An 18,187-nucleotide genomic window follows, 5' to 3' on the forward strand; every position below is an offset into this window, starting at 1 on the left:
AGATGATACCACCCTTATGGCAGAAAGAGAAGAACTAAAGAGCCTCTTGATGAAAGTGAAAGAGGAGAGTGAACAAGTTGGCTTAAAACTCAACATTCAGAAATCTAAGATCATTGCATCCGGTCCCATCACTTCATGGCAAATAGATGGGGAAACAATGGAAACAGTGACATATTTTATCTTTTTTGGCTCCAAAATCACTGTAGATGGTGACTGCAGCCATGAAATCGAGATGCTCCTTTGGAGAAAAGGTATGACCAACCTAGATAGCATATTAAAAAGCAGAGACATTACTTTGCCAACAAAGGTCCATCTAGTCAAAGCTATGGTTTCTACCAGTTGTCATGTAAGGATGTGAGATTTGGACTATAAAGAAAGCTAAGCGCTGAAGAACTGATGCTTTTGAACTGTGGTGTTGGAGAAGACTCTTGAGAAGCCCCTTGGACTGCAAGGAGATCCAAACAGTCCATCCTAAAGGAGATCAGTCCCGGCTGTTCATTGGAAGGACTGATGCTGAAGCTGAAACTCCAGTACTCTGGCCACCTGATGTGAAGAACTGGCTCACTGGAAAAGACCGTGATGCTGGGAAAGATTGAAGGCAGGAAGAGAAGGGGTCGACAGAAGATGAAATGGTTGGATGGTATCACCGACTCAATGGATATGAGTTTGAATAAACTCTGGGAGTTGGTGATGGACAGGGAGGCCTGGCATGCTGCAGTCCATGGAATTGCAAAGAGTCAGACACGACTGAGCGACTGAACTGAAGTAGTGTGTTTAGTTTTGCAGTTTATTACAAGCACAAGCTTCTTAGATTGTAGCAGACCTGCAACAAACAGTTTGAGGACTTTTAGCCAATGACCATACTTTGAATAACACTGATACTGATCTATAAAAACTGAGGGTCAGATCTAGTTATTAACATGCAGTGCCTTTAAAGTGAAAGTGAAGTCGCTCAGTCGTGTCTATTTGCAACCCAATGGATTGTATCCTACCATGCTCCTCCATCCATGGGATTTTCCAGGCAAGAATACTGGAGTGGGTTGACATTTCCTTCTCCAGGAGATCTTCCCAACCCAGGGATTGAACCCGGGTCTCCTGCATTGTAGGCATACACTTTACTGTCTAAGCCACCAGGGAAGTCAATATGCAGTGCCTTACTGGCCTCAAAGTCTTTTTGTTTGAGCTCTTCTGTTTTCTTTTACCTCCTTGATCTCTTGCTTTCTTATTTCACTAAGCCTTTATGGTTCAACATTTATAAGTCTGTATTTCGGTTTTATTTCATGTTGTAAACAGAGTCAAAAAGAAATGAAATGACTTGCCTAAAGTCGCATAGCTAAAAAATGGCAGAACTGAGTTTTTAACCATTATGCTATAATGCCTCAATGTATACGTTTAAGCTTTTCGATGTTCAGTTCAGTTCAGTCACTCACTCACGTCCGACTCTTTGTGACCCCATGAATCGCAGCATGCCAGGCCTCCCTGTCCATCATCAACTCCCAGAGTTTACTCAAACTCATGTCCATTGACTCGGTGATGCCATCCAACCATCTCATCCTCTGTCAACCCCTTCGCCTCCCACCTTAAATCTTTCCCAGCATCAGAGTCTTTTCCAATGAGCCTGTTCTTCACATCAGGTGGCCAAAGCATTGGAGCTTCAGATTCAGTATCAGTCCTTCCAATGAATATTCAGGACTGATTTCCTTTAGGATGGACTGGTTGGATCTCCTTGCAGTCGAAGGGACTCTCAAGAGTCTTCTGGAACACCATAGCTCAAAAGCTTCAACTCTTCGGTGCTCAGCTTTTATAGTCCAAATCTCACATCCATACATGACCACGGGAAAAACTGTAGCTTTGACTAGATGGACCTTTGTTGACAAAGTAATGTCTCTGCTTTTTAATATGCTGTCTAGGTTGGTCATAGCTTTTCTTCCAAGGAGTAAGTGTCTTTTAATTTCATGGCTGCAGCCACCATCTGCAGTGATTTTGGAGTGCCAAAAGATAAAGTCTGTCAGTGTTTCCACTGTTTCCCCATCTATTTGCCATAAAGTGATGGGACCGGATGCTATGATCTTAGATTTCTGAATGTTGAGCTTTAAGCCAACTTTTTCACTCTCCTCTTTCACTTTCATCAAGAGGCTTTTTAGTTCCTCTTCACTTTCTGCCATAAGGGTGGTGTTATCTGCATATCTGAGGTTATTGATATTTCTCCTGGCAATCTTGATTCCAGCCTGTGCTTCCTCCAGCCCAGCATTTCTCGTGATGTACTCTGCATATAAGTTAAATAAGCAGGGTGACAATATACAGCCTTGACGTACTCCTTTCCCGATTTGGCACCAGTCTGTTGTTCCATGTCCGGTTCTAACTGTTGCTTCTTGACCTGCAGGTTTCTCAGGAGGCAGGTTAGGTGGTCTGGTATTCCCATCTCTTTAAGAATTTTCCACAGTTTGTTGTGATCCACACAGTCAAAGGCTTTGGTGTAGTCAATAAAGCAAAAGTAGATGTTTTTCTGGAACTCTATGTATTTTTTGATGATCCAGTGGATGTTGGCAATTTGATCTCTGGTTCCTCTGCCTTTTCTGAATCCTGCTTGAACACGTGGAAGTTTACAGTTCACGTACTGTTGAAACCTGGCTTGGAGAATTTTGAACACACCATTTAGTTCCTTTATTTATTAATCTAGGCAGAAAAACTTTCATGGTAAAGGAAGCAATGTCTTGTTTACTATTTTTTTTTAATTTTAAAAAATTAATTTATTTTCTTATTGAAGGATAATTGTTTTACAGAATTTTGTTGTTTTCTGTCAAACCTAAACATGAAGCAGCCATAGGTATACATATATCCCCTCCCTTTTAAACCTCCTCCTCATTTCCCTCCCAATCCCACCCCTCTAGGTTGATACAGAGCCCCTCTTTGAGTTTCCTGAGCCATACAGCAAATTCCCATTGGCTATCTGTTTTACATATGGTAATGTAAGTTTCCATGTTACTCTTTCTATACATCTCACCCTTTCCTCCCCTCTCCGCAAGTCCATAAGTCTATTGTCTATGTCAGTTTCTCCACTGCTGCCCTGTAAATAAATTCAGTACCATTTTCCTAGATTCCATATAGATGCATTAGAATATGATATTTATGTTTCTCTTTCTGACTTATTTCACTATCTATAGTAGGTTCTAGGTTCATCCATCACATTTAGAACTAACTCAAATGCATTCCTTTTTTATGGCTGAAAAATATTCCATTGTGTATATGTACCACAACTTCTTTATCCATTTATCTGTTGATGGACATCTAGGTTGATTCCAGGTTTCAGCTACTGTCAATAGTGCTGCAATGAACAACGGGATACACGTGTGTCTTTCTCAATTTTGGTTTCCTCAGGGTATATCCATAGGAGTGGGATTGCTGGGTCATATGGTGGTTTTATTCCTAGTTTTTTAAGGAATCTGCATACCTTCTTCCAGAGTGGCTCTATCAATTTACATTCCCACCAGTAGTGCAAGAGCATTCCCTCTTCTCCACACCCTCTCCAGCATTTATTGTTTGCAGACTTTTTGATGATGGCCATTCTAACCGGTGTGAGGTGATATCTGATATCTCATTGTAGTTTTAATTTGCATTATTTAATAATGAGCAATGTTGAGCGTCTTTTCATGTGTTTGTTAGCCATCTGTATGTCTTTGGAGAAATGTCTGTTTAGGTCTTTTTCCCACTTTTTGATTGCATTGTTTGTTTTTCTGGCATTGAGTTGTGTGAGCTGCTAGTGTATTTTAGAGATCAATCCTTTGTCAGTTGCTTCATTTGCTATGATTTTTTCACATTCTGAGGGTGTCTTTTCACTTTACTTATACTTTGCTTTGCTGTGCAAAAGCTTTTAAGTTTAATCAGGTCCCTCTAGTTTACTTTTATTTCCACTACTCTAAGAGGTGGGTCATAGGGGATCTTGCTTTGATTTATATCATCAAGTGTTCTTCCTATGTTTCCCTCTAAGAGTTTTATAATTTCTGGTCTTAGATTTAGGTCTTTAATCCATTTTGAGTTTATCTTTGTGTATGGTGTTAGGAAGTATTCAAAGTTCATTCTTTTACATGTAGCTGTCCCCTTTCCCCAGCACCATTTACTGAAGAGGCTGTCTTTGCCCCATTGTGTATTCTTGCCTCCTCTATCAAAAATAAGGTACACCCATAAGTGCATGGGTGTATTTCTGGGCTTTTTATCTTGTTTCCTTGGTCTGTATTTCTGTTTTTGTGCCAGTACCATACTGTCCTGATGACTGTAGCTTTGTAGTATAGCCTGAAGTCAGGAAGGTTGATTCCTCCAGCTCCATTCTTCTTTCTCAAGACTGCTTTGGTTATTCAGGGTCTTTTCTGTTTCTATATGAATTGTGAGATTTTTTGTTCTAGTTTTGTGAAAAATGTCATTGGTAATGATACGCATCGCACTGAATCTGTAGATTGTGTTTGGTAGTATAGTCATTTTCACAATATTGATTCTTCCTACCCAGGAACATGGAGCATCTCTCCATCCATTTATGTTGTGTTTGATTTCTTTCATTAATGTCTTACAATTTTCTGTGTACAGTTCTTTTGTCTCCTTCAGTTCAGGTCAGTTCAGTTCAGTCACTCAGTCATGTCCGACTCTTTGTGACCCCATGAATCGCAGCACGCCAGGCCTCCCTGTCCATCACCAACTCCCAGAGTCTACTCAAACCCATGTCCATCGAGTTGGTGATGCCATCCAACCATCTCATCCTCTGTCGTCCCCTTCTCCTCCTGCCCCCAATCCCTCCCAGCATCAGGGCTTTTTCCAATGAGTCAACTCTTCTCATGAGGTGGCCAAAGTACTGGAGTTTCAGCTTCAGCATCAGTTTTTCCAATGAATAGCCAGGACTGATCTCCTTCAGGATGGACTGGTTGGATCTCCTCGCAGTCCAAGGGACTCTCAAAGAATCTTCTCCAACACCATAGTTCAAAAGCATCAATTTTTTGGAGCTCAGCTTTCTTTATAGTCCAACTCTCACATCCATACATGACCACTGGAAAAACCACAGCCTTGACCAGACAGACCTTTGTTGGCAAAGTAACATCTCTGCTTTTTAATATGCTATCTAGGTTGGTCATAACTTTCCTTCTGAAGAGGAAGCGTGTTTTAATTTCATGGCTGCAGTCACCATCTGCAGTGATTTTGGAGCCAAAAAGAATAAAGTCTGACAGTGTTTCCACTGTCTCCCCATCTATTTCCCATGAAGTGATGGGACCAGATGTCATGATCTTAGTTTTCTGAATGTTAAGCTTTAAGTCAACTTTTTCACTCTCCTCTTTCACTTTCATCAAGAGGCTTTTTAGTTTCTCTTCACTTTCTGCCATAAGGTTGGTGTCATCTGCATATCTGAGGTTATTGATATTTCTCCCAGCAACCTTGATTCCAGCTTGTGCTTCTTACAGCCCAGCGTTTCTCATGATGTACTCTGCATAGAAGTTAAATAAGCAGGGTGACAATATACAGCCTTGACGTACTCCTTTTCCTATTTGGAACCAGTCTATTGTTCCATGTCCAGTTCTAACTGTTGCTTCCTGACCTGCACACAGGTTTCTCAAGAGGCAGGTCAGGTGGTCTGGTATGCCCATCTCTTTCAGAATTTTCCACAGTTTATTGTGATCCACACAGTCGAAAGCTTTGGCGTAGTCAATAAAACAAAATAGATGTTTTTCTGGAACTCTCTTGCTTTTTCGATGATCCAGCGGATGTTGGCAACTTGATCTCTGGTTCCTCTGCCTTTTCTAAAACAAGCTTTAACATCTGGAAGTTCATGGTTCATGTATTGCTGAAGCCTGGGTTGGAGAATTTTGAGCATTACTTTACTAGCGTGTGAGATGAGTGCAATTGTGCGGTAGTTTGAGCATTGTTTGGGATTGCCTTTCTTAGGGATTGGAATGAAAACTGACCTTTTCCAGAGTTGTGGCCACTGCTGAGTTTTCCAAATTTGCTGGCATATTGAGTGCAGCACTTTCACAGCATCATCTTTCAGGATCTGAAATAGCTGAACTGGAATTCCATCACCTCCACTAGCTTTGCTCATAGTGATGCTTTCTAAGGCCCACTTGACTTCACATTCCAGGATGTCTGGCTCTAGGTGAGTGATCACACCATTGTGATTATCTGGGTCATGAAGATCTTTTTTGTATAGTTCTTCTGTGTACTCTTGCCACCTCTTCTTAATATCTTCTGCTTCTGTTAGGTCCATACCATTTCTGTCCTTTATTGAGCCCATTGTTGCATGAAATGTTCCCTTGGTATCTCTAATTTCCTTGAAGAGATCTCTAGTCTTTCTCATTCTGTTGTTTTCCTCTATTTCTTTGCATTGATTGCTGAGGAAGGCTTTCGTATCTCTCCTGGCTATTCTTAGGAACTCTGCATTCAAATGGGAGTATCTTTCCTTTTCTCCTTTTTGCTTCTCTTCTTTTCACAGCTATTTGTAAGGTCTGTCTCCTGTACAATGTCACGAACCTCCATCCATAGTTCATCAGGCTCTCTGTCTATCACATCTAGTCCCTTAAATCTATTTCTCACTTCCACTGTGTAGTCTTAAGGGATTCAATTTAGGTCATACCTGAATGGTCTAGTGGTTTTCCCTACTTTCTTCAATTTAAGTCTGAATTTGGCAATAAGGAGTTCATGATCTGAGCTACAGTCAGCTCCCAGTCTTGTTTTTGCTGACTGTATAGAGCTTCACCATCTTTGGCTGCAAAGAATATAATCAATCTGATTTCGGTGTTGACCATCTGGTGATGTCCATGTGTAGAGTCTTCTCTTGTGTTGTTGGAAGAGGGTGCTTGCTATGACCAGTACGTTCTCTTGGCAGAACTCTATTAGCCTTTGCCCTGCTTCATTCCGTACTCCTAGGCCAAATTTGCCTGTTTGTCTCCTTAGGTAAGTTTATTCCTAGATATTTAATTATTATTGCAATGATGAATGGGATTGATTCCTTAATTTCTCTTTCTGATTTTTCATTGTTAGTATATAGAAATTCAAGTGATTTCTGTGTATTGACTTTGCATCCTGCAACTTTGCTAAATTCACTGATTAGCTCTAGTAATGTTCTGATACTATCTTTAGGGTCTTCTATGTACAGTATCATGTCATCTGTAAATAGTGAGAGCTTTACTTCTTTTCTGATCTGGATTCCTTTTATTCCTTTTTCTTCTCTGATTGCTGTAGCTAGGACTTCTAGAACTATGTTGAATAATGGTGAAAGTGGACACCCTTGTCTTGTTTCTGATCTTAGGGGGAATGCTTTCAATTTGTCACCATTGAGAATATTGTTTGCTATAGGCTTATCATATATGGCCTTTACTGTGTTGAGGTAGGTACCTTCTATGCCCATTTTTCGAAGAGTTTTAATCATAAATAAGTGCTGAATTTTGTCAAAGGCTTTTTCTGCACCTATTTAGATTACATTATGGTTTTTATCTTTCAATTTGCTAATATGGTGTACCACATTGACTGATTTGTGTATACTGAAGAATCCTTGCATTCTTGGAATAAACCCAACTTGATCATGTTGTATGAGCTTTTTGATGTGCTGCTGAATTCTGTTTGCTAAAATTTTGTTGAGGATTTTTGCATCTATGTTCATCAGTGATACTGGCCTGTAGTTTTCTTTTTTTGTGTTGTCTTTGTCTGATTTTGGTATTAGGGTGATGGTGGTCTTGTAGAATGAGTTTGGAGGTATTCCTTCCTCTGCAATTTTTTGAAAGATTTAGAAGGATAGACATTAGCTCTTCTCTAAATGTTTGAGAGAATTTTCCTGTGAAGCCATCTGGTCCTGGGCTTTTGTTCTTTGAGATTTCTGATCACAGCTTCAATTTCAGTGCTTGTAATTGGGTTGTTCGTAATTTCTATTTCTTCCTGGTTCAGTCCTGGAAGATTCAAAGAATCTGTCCATTTCTCCAGGTTATCCATTTTATGCCAGAAAGTTGTTCATAATAGTCGCTTATAATCTTTTGTATTTCTGCATTGTCTGTTGTAACCTCTCCTTTTTCATTTCTAATTTTGTTGATTTGATTCTTCTGTTTTTCTTGATGAGTCTGGCTAAGGGTTTGTCAGTTTTGTTTATCTCTCAAAGAACCAGCTTTTAGTTTTATTAATCTTTACTATTGTTTCATATCTTTTTCATTTATTTCTGCTCGGATCTTTCTGATTTCTTTCCATCTACTAACTTTGGCAGTTTTTTATTCTTTGTTTTTCAGTTGTTTTAGGTGCAAAGTTAGGTTGTCTATTTGATGTTTTTCATATTTCTTGAGGTAGGACTGTATTGCTATAAACTTCCCTCTTAAACTGCTTTTGCTGCATCCCATAGGTTTGTCATTTTGTCATTTGTTTCTAGAAATATTTTGATTTCCCTTTTGACTTCTTCAGTAACTTGCTGGTTATTTAGAAATGCATTGTTTAATCACCATGTGTTTGTGTTTCTTATAGTTTTTTCTTGCTAACTGCTATCTAGTCTCATAGCATTGTGGTTGGAGAAGATGCTTGATACAATTTCAATTTTCTTAAATTTACTGAGGTTTGATTTGTGACCCAAGATGTGGTCTATCCTGGAGAATGTAACATGTGCACTTGTATTCTTCCGCATTTGGATGGAATGTCCTAAAGATATCAATGAGATATCTCATCTACTGTATCATTTATGACTTGTGTTTCCTTATTAATTTTGTTTTGATGATATGTCCATTGGTGTGAATGGGGTGTTAAGTGTCCTACTATTATTGTGTTACTGTCAATTTCTCCTTTTATGTCTGTTAGTGTTTGTCTTATGTATTGAGGTGCTCCTATGTTGGGTGCATAGATATTTACAACTGTCATGTCTTCCTCTTGGATTGATCCCTTGATCACTATGTAGTGTCCTTCCTTATCTCTTGCAATATTCTTTATTTTAAGGTCTATTTTGTCTAATATAAAGATTGATACTCCAGCTTTCTTTTGCTTTCCATTTGCATGGAATATATTTTTTCATCCTCTCACATTCAGTCTATATGTGTCTTTAGGTCTGAAGTGGGTTTCTTGTAGACAGCGTTATATGGATCTTGTTTTTGGATCCATTCAGCTAGTTTGTGTCTTTTGGTTGGAGCATTTAATCCATTTATATTTAAAGTAATTATTGATATATATGTTCCTATTGGCATTTTTTAATTGTTTGAGGTTGATTTTGTAGATCTTTTTTCTTCTCTTGTATTTCTTGACTATGTACGTCCCTTTAACATTTGCTGTAAAGCTGGTTTGGTGGTACTGAATTCTCTTAACTTTTGCTTATCTGAAAAGCTTTTTATTTCTTCATCAATTTTCAATGAGATCCTTGCTGGGTACCGTAATCTTGGTTGTAGATCTTTCCCTTTTAGTACTTTAAATACATCCTTCCATTTCCTTCTGGCCTGCAGAGTTTCTGTTGAAAGATCAACTGTTAAATGTATGGGGTTTCCCTTGTACGTTACTTGTTGCTTTTCCCTTGCTGCTTTTAATATTCTTTCTGTTTAGTCTTTGTTAGTTTGATTAATACGTGTCTTGGCATATTTCTCCTTGGGTTTATCCAGTATGGGACTCTCTGTGCCTCTTGAACTTGATTCACTATTTCCTTTTCCATGTTGGGGAAATTTTCAACTATAATCTCTTCAAAAATTTTCTCATACCCTTTCTTTTTCTTTTCTTCTGGGATCCCTATAATTCGAATGTTGGTGTGTTTGATACTGTCCCAGAGGTCTCTGAAACTATCCTCAGTTCTTTCCATTCTTTTTACTTTATCCTGCTCTTCAGAAGTTATTTCCACCATTTTATCTTCCAGCTCACTGATTCGTTCCTCTGCTTCAGATTTGTTTACTATTTTGAGACAAGCTCCCTGACTTGTCACAGATCAGGTCTTCTGAATAGCACTACTCTATAACTAGTGTTCTTTGTAAAACTTCAATGATGTAAATTTAAGTAAAAATTTAAGATATCACAATTCCAGACCCCGGTTCAATTCCTGGGTCAGGAAGATTCACTGGAGAAGGGATAGGCTACCCACTCCAGTATTCCTGGGTTTCCCTTGTGGCTCAGTTGGTAAGGAATTCACCTGCAATACAGGAGACCTGTGTTCAATTCCTGGCTTGGGAAGATTCCCTGGAGAAGGGAAAGGCTACCCACTCTAGTATCCTGGCCTAGAGAATTCCATGGACTGCATAGTCCGTGGGGTTGCAAAGAGTCAGACATGACTGAGTGACTTGCACTTTCACTTACCAAGCACATATCTGCAATTCCTTGGTGTCTCAGACCATAGAAAAAAAAAACTGTCTGTAATGCAGGAGACCCAGCTTCAATTCCTAGGTTGGGAAGATCCTTTGGAGAAGGCAATGGCAACCCACTCCAGTGTTCTTGCCTGGAGAATTCTATGGACAGAGGAACTACAGTCCATGAGGTCGCAAAGAGGTGGACACAATGAAGTGACTAACACTTTCAACTACATGTCCAGAATCTAACTAAGCATTTTGAGATGGGCTGGGGAAGAGATCTAGGAGTACTGGGGTGCAGGAAGCTGGGGTTGGGTGGGGGGACTGTGGTTAACACATTCGGTTTAGAAGCTGAACATCTAGTAGAAATGTGTAGAGCTCATCTAAGAAACTCTGGGAACTAGTTCCCTTTCTTGTATTTTCAACAATCTCAGTGTCAGTAGTAACAATGCTGTGATTTTCTCCTCAATGGAGCAATAGAGATAACAAGGCTGAAATCAAAGACACTCTGTCCTTAAAGAATGGAAGAATCTTCTTTTGAAGGGCTCTTCACACCTCTGAAGAAGTACATCAATATCAATTAAGCTTTGAAGTCTAGGCTTTATTTCAGGAAGGGGTCACTTTCTGCTGCTTACTCAAGGAATTCCAAAATGTGAAATAAGAAACTGCCTGAAATTTCTTCAGTTAATTTTATTTTGATCATCCTACAAGCATTTTTTTTTCAGGAATTAATCAGAGTAATTAGAAAGGAAATAATGTTATCCAGAAGGGGAAAAATGAAGAGATAATAAAGAGGTCTCTAGACAAAACCACCACCACCAGCACCACCACCACACGGATTTGATCCCTGGGTCAGGAAGATCCCCTAAAGAAGGGCATGGCAACCCACTCCAGTATTCTTGCTGGGAAAATCCCGTGAACAGAGAAGCCTGGTGGGCTACAGTCCACAAGTTAGCAAAGAGTTGGACAGGACTAAAGCCACTGAGCACACAGCCAACAAGGACATACTGTATATCACAGGGAACTCTGCTCAATATTCTTAAAAACCTGAATGGGAAAAGAATTTGATAAAGGACAGATGCAAGTACATGTTTAAGTGAATAACTTCACTGTTCAGCTGGAACTAACACAACATTGTTAATCAATTATATTCAATATAAAATAAAAGTTAAAAAAAAAGTGATCTCTAAAGAAACCAAGGTGGATATTAAGAAAAGATGTACTCTGGCAAGGAAGAAACTTTAACTCTATAAATTAAATACAGAGGGAGCACAACTATTAATATAAGAGAAACAAATCACCAAGTATAAATATAAGTGAAGAGCTTAGATTTATAAGCATATCAGAAGAGCTAAAAAGCTTAACACAGGACAGAATTCTGAATAATACCAAGACCAGTACAAAAGTCTCAGAATTGTATTCCAAGCATGAAAAGTTAAGGGGAAATGAAGGCTTACATCTGGGGAGAGAGTTCGTATAATGTGAAGAGATAAAAAAATGAATAATAATTTAATTTCAATTTTATTCCTAGTGGCTCTCCTACAGAGAATGATCTTCACAAGATGAATGAAAAACCAAATACAAAAGGGACACATACTAGTCCATTTATACAAAGTTCAAAATATGCAAAACAATCTATAACATTAGAAATCAGGGCAATGGTCACCTCGGGGCACAGCGCTAACTGTGAAGTGGCCTTGGGATAGAGGCACTGTTCTGTTTCTGATCTAGGAGATGATTACATAGACGCGTTCACTTTGTGAAAATTCATCGAGCTGTACATTTAGGCTGTGTTGGTATTTTGTATGTATGTGCTAATAAAAAGTTAAAAAGAAAAAGAAGCTAAGTACAAAGTGTTAAGATTGGCAAGGAGCTCACCTCACCCACTTTATTAAAAGCTAAGGCTTAGTTCAGTTCTCTGGTCCAAGTGACTCAACGATCTGAAAACTGACATATCGCTGAGGTTAATCTCTGAGTATCCATGAAGTTAAGGAGTCAAAAGAACTGAGATTAGCAAGTATTTTTCAAACTGAATAAAAAATGGGTCAGAAGGGGTATGGAAGAATGGATCTCAGGAACTGTATACTATACCAAGTAGCATAATATCAATGCTTAGTAAAAACTCATGACACAAAGTGGGTATTAAAGACAAAGTGGGTATTAAAGAGTAAATAAATGTACAGGTCCACTTAATTTTAGTGCCTCACTGAGAAGAGTGTGTACTCTCTGAATCAAGATAGTCTTTCTGAAACTGAAAATATTTAAGATAATATGTGAGTTTTAGGAGTGAATCAGATGAAGAAAATCTAACCTAAGACAAACACAAAGATTTAGAAATTCTCAATCTACTTTTTAAATGTACATGTGTATATAGACAGAATTTATTATGTGTACTTTCTTAATTGATAATTAAAATTTGCTTAAAAGAAAATGCGCTTAAAAAAATAAAATGTGCTTGCATAAAAACACAATCTAATCAAGGGCAATTCAAAAGTAATGGAAGAAAACAAAAACAAATTTTTAACCAGCAGTTGCATCCAACTGGTAGAATATAAGGTTATTCTATTTTTATTTATTTTTCTAAGGTGTCTTTAACAAATAGTATCTAACTTCACTAGATGTTATGAGAATTTCAATGACAGTGGTACAGTACTTCACACAGTACCTAATACCTCAATAAATGGAAGGTACTAAAAATGTACACCATCATAAATTATTTAACCGTGTGTTTTTATGCTGTATAGTTTTAGGGATGCCCACTAATCTGCCATAGCATTTTCATTATTCAAGTTATACAAAGTTTTAACATCAGAAAAAATCTATCTTTATTAAACACAAATCACTCTTACCTTTCGCAATTCAACTGTCACTTCATTTCTGTGTCTTCGCATTGTCTGTAAGAAAAACAAAAATCTCATTGAGTATCTAAATATTGATACTGCTGCTAGTATAAATTAAGGTCTCTGGCATTTAATTTTTTTTTAGATTTTATTCTTAAAGATTGAGGATTCATCACTTTTAAACTTTAAATGATGAACTATAGGCAGCTGGAAAGTCAAAACTCCTTTTTATTTTACTGGATACCTGTCGATTAGTTCTATGGGGAGTGGAGACAGAGCTCCGCTGCCTAAGACCCACGCCCCTATCCTAACTGCACCCAGGTTTCTATGGGGAGTTATATACTCTCCACTGTGTGGTCTGGATGGAATTATTAAAGCATGTCCAAAAAAAGAAAACAGAAAATCATCTCACTCTCTCCTAGCATAAACAGCATGAGCTCACACTTTGCCAATAGAACTCTCCCCTGTAACTCTGAACCCAGAGCAAAATAGAAAGGGGGAAATTAAAAGCAAAGCATATTAATTACCAAAGGAAGTATCTGGACAAGGCAGTGAGCCATGCCTATTTCTGAACTTGCTATATTCCTAGTTATCTGATATCTCTACTCATTCGATGAACTACCTCATAGTCTTACAATATGGTTTTGCTTTTAAGTCAGCCAGAACCAATTTTTTTTTCCATTTATTTTTATTAGTTGGAGGCTAATTACTTTACAATATTGTAGCAGAACCAATTTTTTATGCCTGCAACTAATGTATTCTATCTCAAACAGTTAATGTTTCAAAAAAGTAAATTACTCATTGTTATGACCTTAAAATAACATAAAAATGAAAATAAACTTGAGACAGGTATTTTGTATCAAAAGATAAAGAAGTATCCTTCTAAGTTTACTAAGAGGCTCTCTCATGAATGTCTTAATAGGAATTATTAAAATAACTAGATATTTCTGGTAGCTCAGCTGGTAAAATATCCACCTGCAATGCAGGAAACCTAGGTTCAATCCCTGGGTTGGGAAGATCCCCCGGAAGAGGGCATGGCAACCCACTCCAGTATTCTTGCCTGCAGAATCCCCATGGACAGAGGAGCCTGGCGTGTTGCAGTCCATGGTTTTGCAAAGAGTCGGATACGACTGAGCGACTAAGGACAGCACATATATCCCTTCTCCCCTTAACACAGTGATATAATGGATTATTTCATTACACATACAAATACAGTAAATGCTTACATTTTTAGAATAAAGGCCACGTCATGGTGTATTAATATTTTAATACAGTGCTAGATGCAGTGTATTATCAATACTATTCTATTTAATGATCTTTTGTTATTATGCCTCTGTCAAGTTTTCTTAAACTACAGTGATAAATTAATCTCTTTGTAGGAAAAAGAATTCCATGGAACCCAAATTATAAACTTTGTGAAATACACTGAAATATTAATCTAGATATAAACTCATGCTTAAAGACAGATATACATTTAATGTAAAGCAAACTGCCAAACAAAATTCAAATTACTAACATTTATTTGATGTGATGGAAAGAGGCACTGCTAAAACTATCATTACTAATAGGGTTCAACAGTAAAAAGAGTCCTGAATATAATTCTATAGCTAATGTTTCTGGGTTTAGGCTTCAACACTATTAATACAAAGAATGCTTTATGTATTGATTAATCATACAAATTATAATAAATGTCAAGCAAATACAAATATTAATGAAGTGTTATCTGATCACTCTGTAAAGAAAGTTGTCTTTATTCACCTGAAAAACTGTACCAACTGTCAAAATCTGCCTGTAAAAACTGTTTGCCTAATCAAACCATTACTAAAACTGAGAAGAGAAAAGTATACTGATTGTAATAACTATACACTCAACTATTTAAAAACTGTTTAAACAGAGTACACACGGACTTCCCTGGCGGTCCAGTGGTTAAGAATACGCCTGCCAATGCAAGGGACACGTTCGATCCCTGGTCCGAAGATCCCACACGGAGCGGAGCAACTGCAGCACGTTAAGCCCACGTGCTGCAGCTACTGAAGCCCTGGAGCCCGTGCTCTGCAACAAGAGAAGCCGCCACAGTGAGATGCCCACGCACGGCAACTAGACAGGAGCCACCGCGCTCTACAACCAGAGGAAGCCTGAACGTAGCAAGAAGATCCAGTGCAGTCAAAAATTAAATAATTAACTAATTAATTACAAAAATCAGATAGTAGACAACAAAAAAGTCTCAGGCAGCCTATTTCTTCGAAAATACGATCAAGTTACGGCTACACTGTAATTTCCATTAAAAAACTACTTCAGCAAGTCTACAAGTGGTGGGTTAACTTCTAAAGTACTCTAAATAGGGGTGGGGAGGGAGGTGGGAGTGGGGATCAGGATGGAGAATACATGTAAATCCATGGCTGATTCATGTCAATGTATGGCAAAAACCATTGTAAAGTAATTAGCCTCCAATTAATAAAAATAAATGGAAAAAAAAATAAAGTAAATAAATGAGGAATCTACACTTCAGAGGAGGTTAGTTGGCATGTGAAGTGCCCAATTAGTAAGTGCTTCAAATATCCACTTCTGAATTTAGACACTTGTTTGTTAATTAACGTAAGAGACGTTGGAAATAATTTTTTATTGCTGAACTGGAATTATTCAAGACATATGGATTAACTAGGTATACTGTACAAGTGCCTTGATTCTTACCTGTTTGCGGTTTAAGAATCTGACAAGCCCTACAGTCAGTCTTCAGAGAAGTTTTTGAGTCTAAGTGATTCTGTGGCCCACCTCATCTTGAAAGATTTTGTTCCCTAATTCTAGTCAGATCTTCCGGGTGTCTAGGGTTAAAGTTTTATTGCTAGGTGGTAGTTTAGGGTCTAAAAGAGCTAAACTCATAAAACAAGCTCCATGACTTCTTGTGACTGCTCGCTAATACACACTTGTGTAAGAATTAACAGCATTGTGTAATACACTTGTGTAAGAATTAACAGCAAATTCTGTCTAAGGCTTATTTTATTATAACTCACAAGGAGTTCCCTGGCAGTTCAATGGTTAGGACTCAGCACTTTCACTGCTAAAGACCTAGTTCCCCTGACCGGGGAACTAAGAGCTCACAAGTCATACAGCATGGCCAAAAACAACAACAATAATAGTATAACTCACTGGTAGTAAAATTTCTAAGGAAAATGACCTGTTACCCTCACCTATCTATACAGTTAAAGGCCTTCTATTCATCCAAAAGAACCTATGGGTGTAAACGGCCAAATGGCTTAGGTCAATCAGCAACAGGTACTAACTTCATCTACGGCACAAACACCTTTGAATTAGTCATCACTTACTCTCCACTCTGTCTCAGTTACAGAAAAAGGCTTCATCTTAGGGCCTCTTCCTTACATTCTTCCCAAGTGATCTCATCCACTCTTACATCTTCATTTACAGTTTGAAGACCACTCCCACGTATCTATTTTGCTCTCTCGCCTGGGCTTCAAATCTGTAAGTACAATATTCACTCTTTCGTCAAAAATTTACTAAATCCAACCAAAGTGCTCCACACAACATGCCTGCAACTAGGAGGCAAATATAGCAATTATAGTCTAGTACAGTGGTCAGCAAACTGTAGCCTGTGGGCCAATTCTGGCAAGCTGTCTATTTTTGCAGGGCCCCACAGGAATAGTTTGTACATTTTTAAGTGATTACAGTATAAAGGATATTAAATGTCTATATGATACCTTTATTTTTGTCTCTTGGCCCCTCAAAGCCTGTAATATTTACTATCTGTCCTTTTAAGAAAAGTTTGCCAGCAGCTGGTCTAGGGGAAAAGATGGTAATAACACGTAGTAATATAAATGTGTTAACTGTTAAGATAGGAAAATAAATAATAAAGTTCTATATCAGAAGGAGACATGATCAGAGGGTCAGGAAAGGGCTCAATGAAGAATTAAAATATGTGTGCCTGTGTGTAAATTTAGGGATAGAGGATAGATCACTGCAAGGCCTCAAACTCAGCTGCTTATAAATACCACACCTGCTCCCTGATCTTCCCCCACAGAAAAAAACACCACCTACGCTTCCATGAATATTCCCAGTATCAGGAAACAGTGCAACCACCCAAACAGTTCAAGAACCCCAATCCTGGTAGCTCATCCACGTCTACTCACTCTCTCATTCTCTGACATCCACAAGGTCAACAAAATAGGATTCACACCTTCTAGCCTTAACGCCACTATCCTAGACAAAGCCACCATCATGTCACCTGATCATTACTAGTCTCCTAACTAGTCTCCTTCTATGCACTGAACCAGTTTTCCATAATGTAGCCAGAGCATTTTTTTTTTAATGCAAACCTGTGTTGTAATTCTCTTGAATAAAATCTTTCAATTAATTTTTAAAATCTAGAATCTTTCACTTCACACACACACCAAAAAGTTACCAGGACAGTCAAACCAAAACCTCATGCACAAAATCTACAACAATGGGTAATAAGGCAACCCCACGAATTCTCAAATACAAGAAGGTTAAATCTGGTTAAATCACCAACTATAGGACTGACAAGTTCTCAGCATATCTGCTGAAGGAAATAGAAGGGCAGAAGTAACTGGGTAATTGAAGGAGGAGAGGGGAGGAGAACCCCAAATCATGAATCTCTAGAATTTAGAAAGGCAATTTGAGGATAGCTGCAAATGAAAGCGACAAAGCACTGTAAGAAATGACGAGAGTAGGCTCAAAAACAAGAGGCTGAAGTCCTCCTTCCGGGGAAAAGCCCTGTAACTGAAGAGAGATTTCTGGGAGAAGAATTCCGAGTGATTAAGACAGGCATAACTAGGGCAAAACAGACAGAGGATCCAGACAAAAGTGGGTGAGTGAAAAAGGGCCGCATCTCAGCAAATAGGAAAATATATAAATATATATATATATATATATATATATATATATATAAAATCATTTAAAAAAAAGAAGGGGGTCTAGAGTGGTGTGGCTAGAAAAGCTATCCTGACCCACCCCTCACTCTGAAAAGCTCAGGAAAACATATAAAATGAACAACATAAAAAAAAAAATGAACAACATAAAAGGATTGGGGTCAAATTCTATTTTATAAGACATAAG

At 38.2% G+C, this 18,187-nt stretch overlaps 1 protein-coding gene across 1 annotated transcript in view; it reads right to left on the minus strand.

The window, feature by feature from the left end:
* The window catches only part of KPNA3 (karyopherin subunit alpha 3), a 94,114-nt gene that overhangs the window by 38,738 nt on the left and 37,189 nt on the right, over nucleotides 1–18,187 (minus strand). The window contains exon 2 of the mRNA XM_070471252.1: nucleotides 13,109–13,153. Coding sequence (XP_070327353.1) covers nucleotides 13,109–13,153 — 45 coding nt within the window. The remainder of the gene's footprint in view (nucleotides 1–13,108; nucleotides 13,154–18,187) is intronic.

The sequence above is a fragment of the Odocoileus virginianus genome, chromosome 8 (assembly GCF_023699985.2).
Source record: "Odocoileus virginianus isolate 20LAN1187 ecotype Illinois chromosome 8, Ovbor_1.2, whole genome shotgun sequence".
Taxonomy (NCBI): Eukaryota; Metazoa; Chordata; class Mammalia; order Artiodactyla; family Cervidae; genus Odocoileus; species Odocoileus virginianus.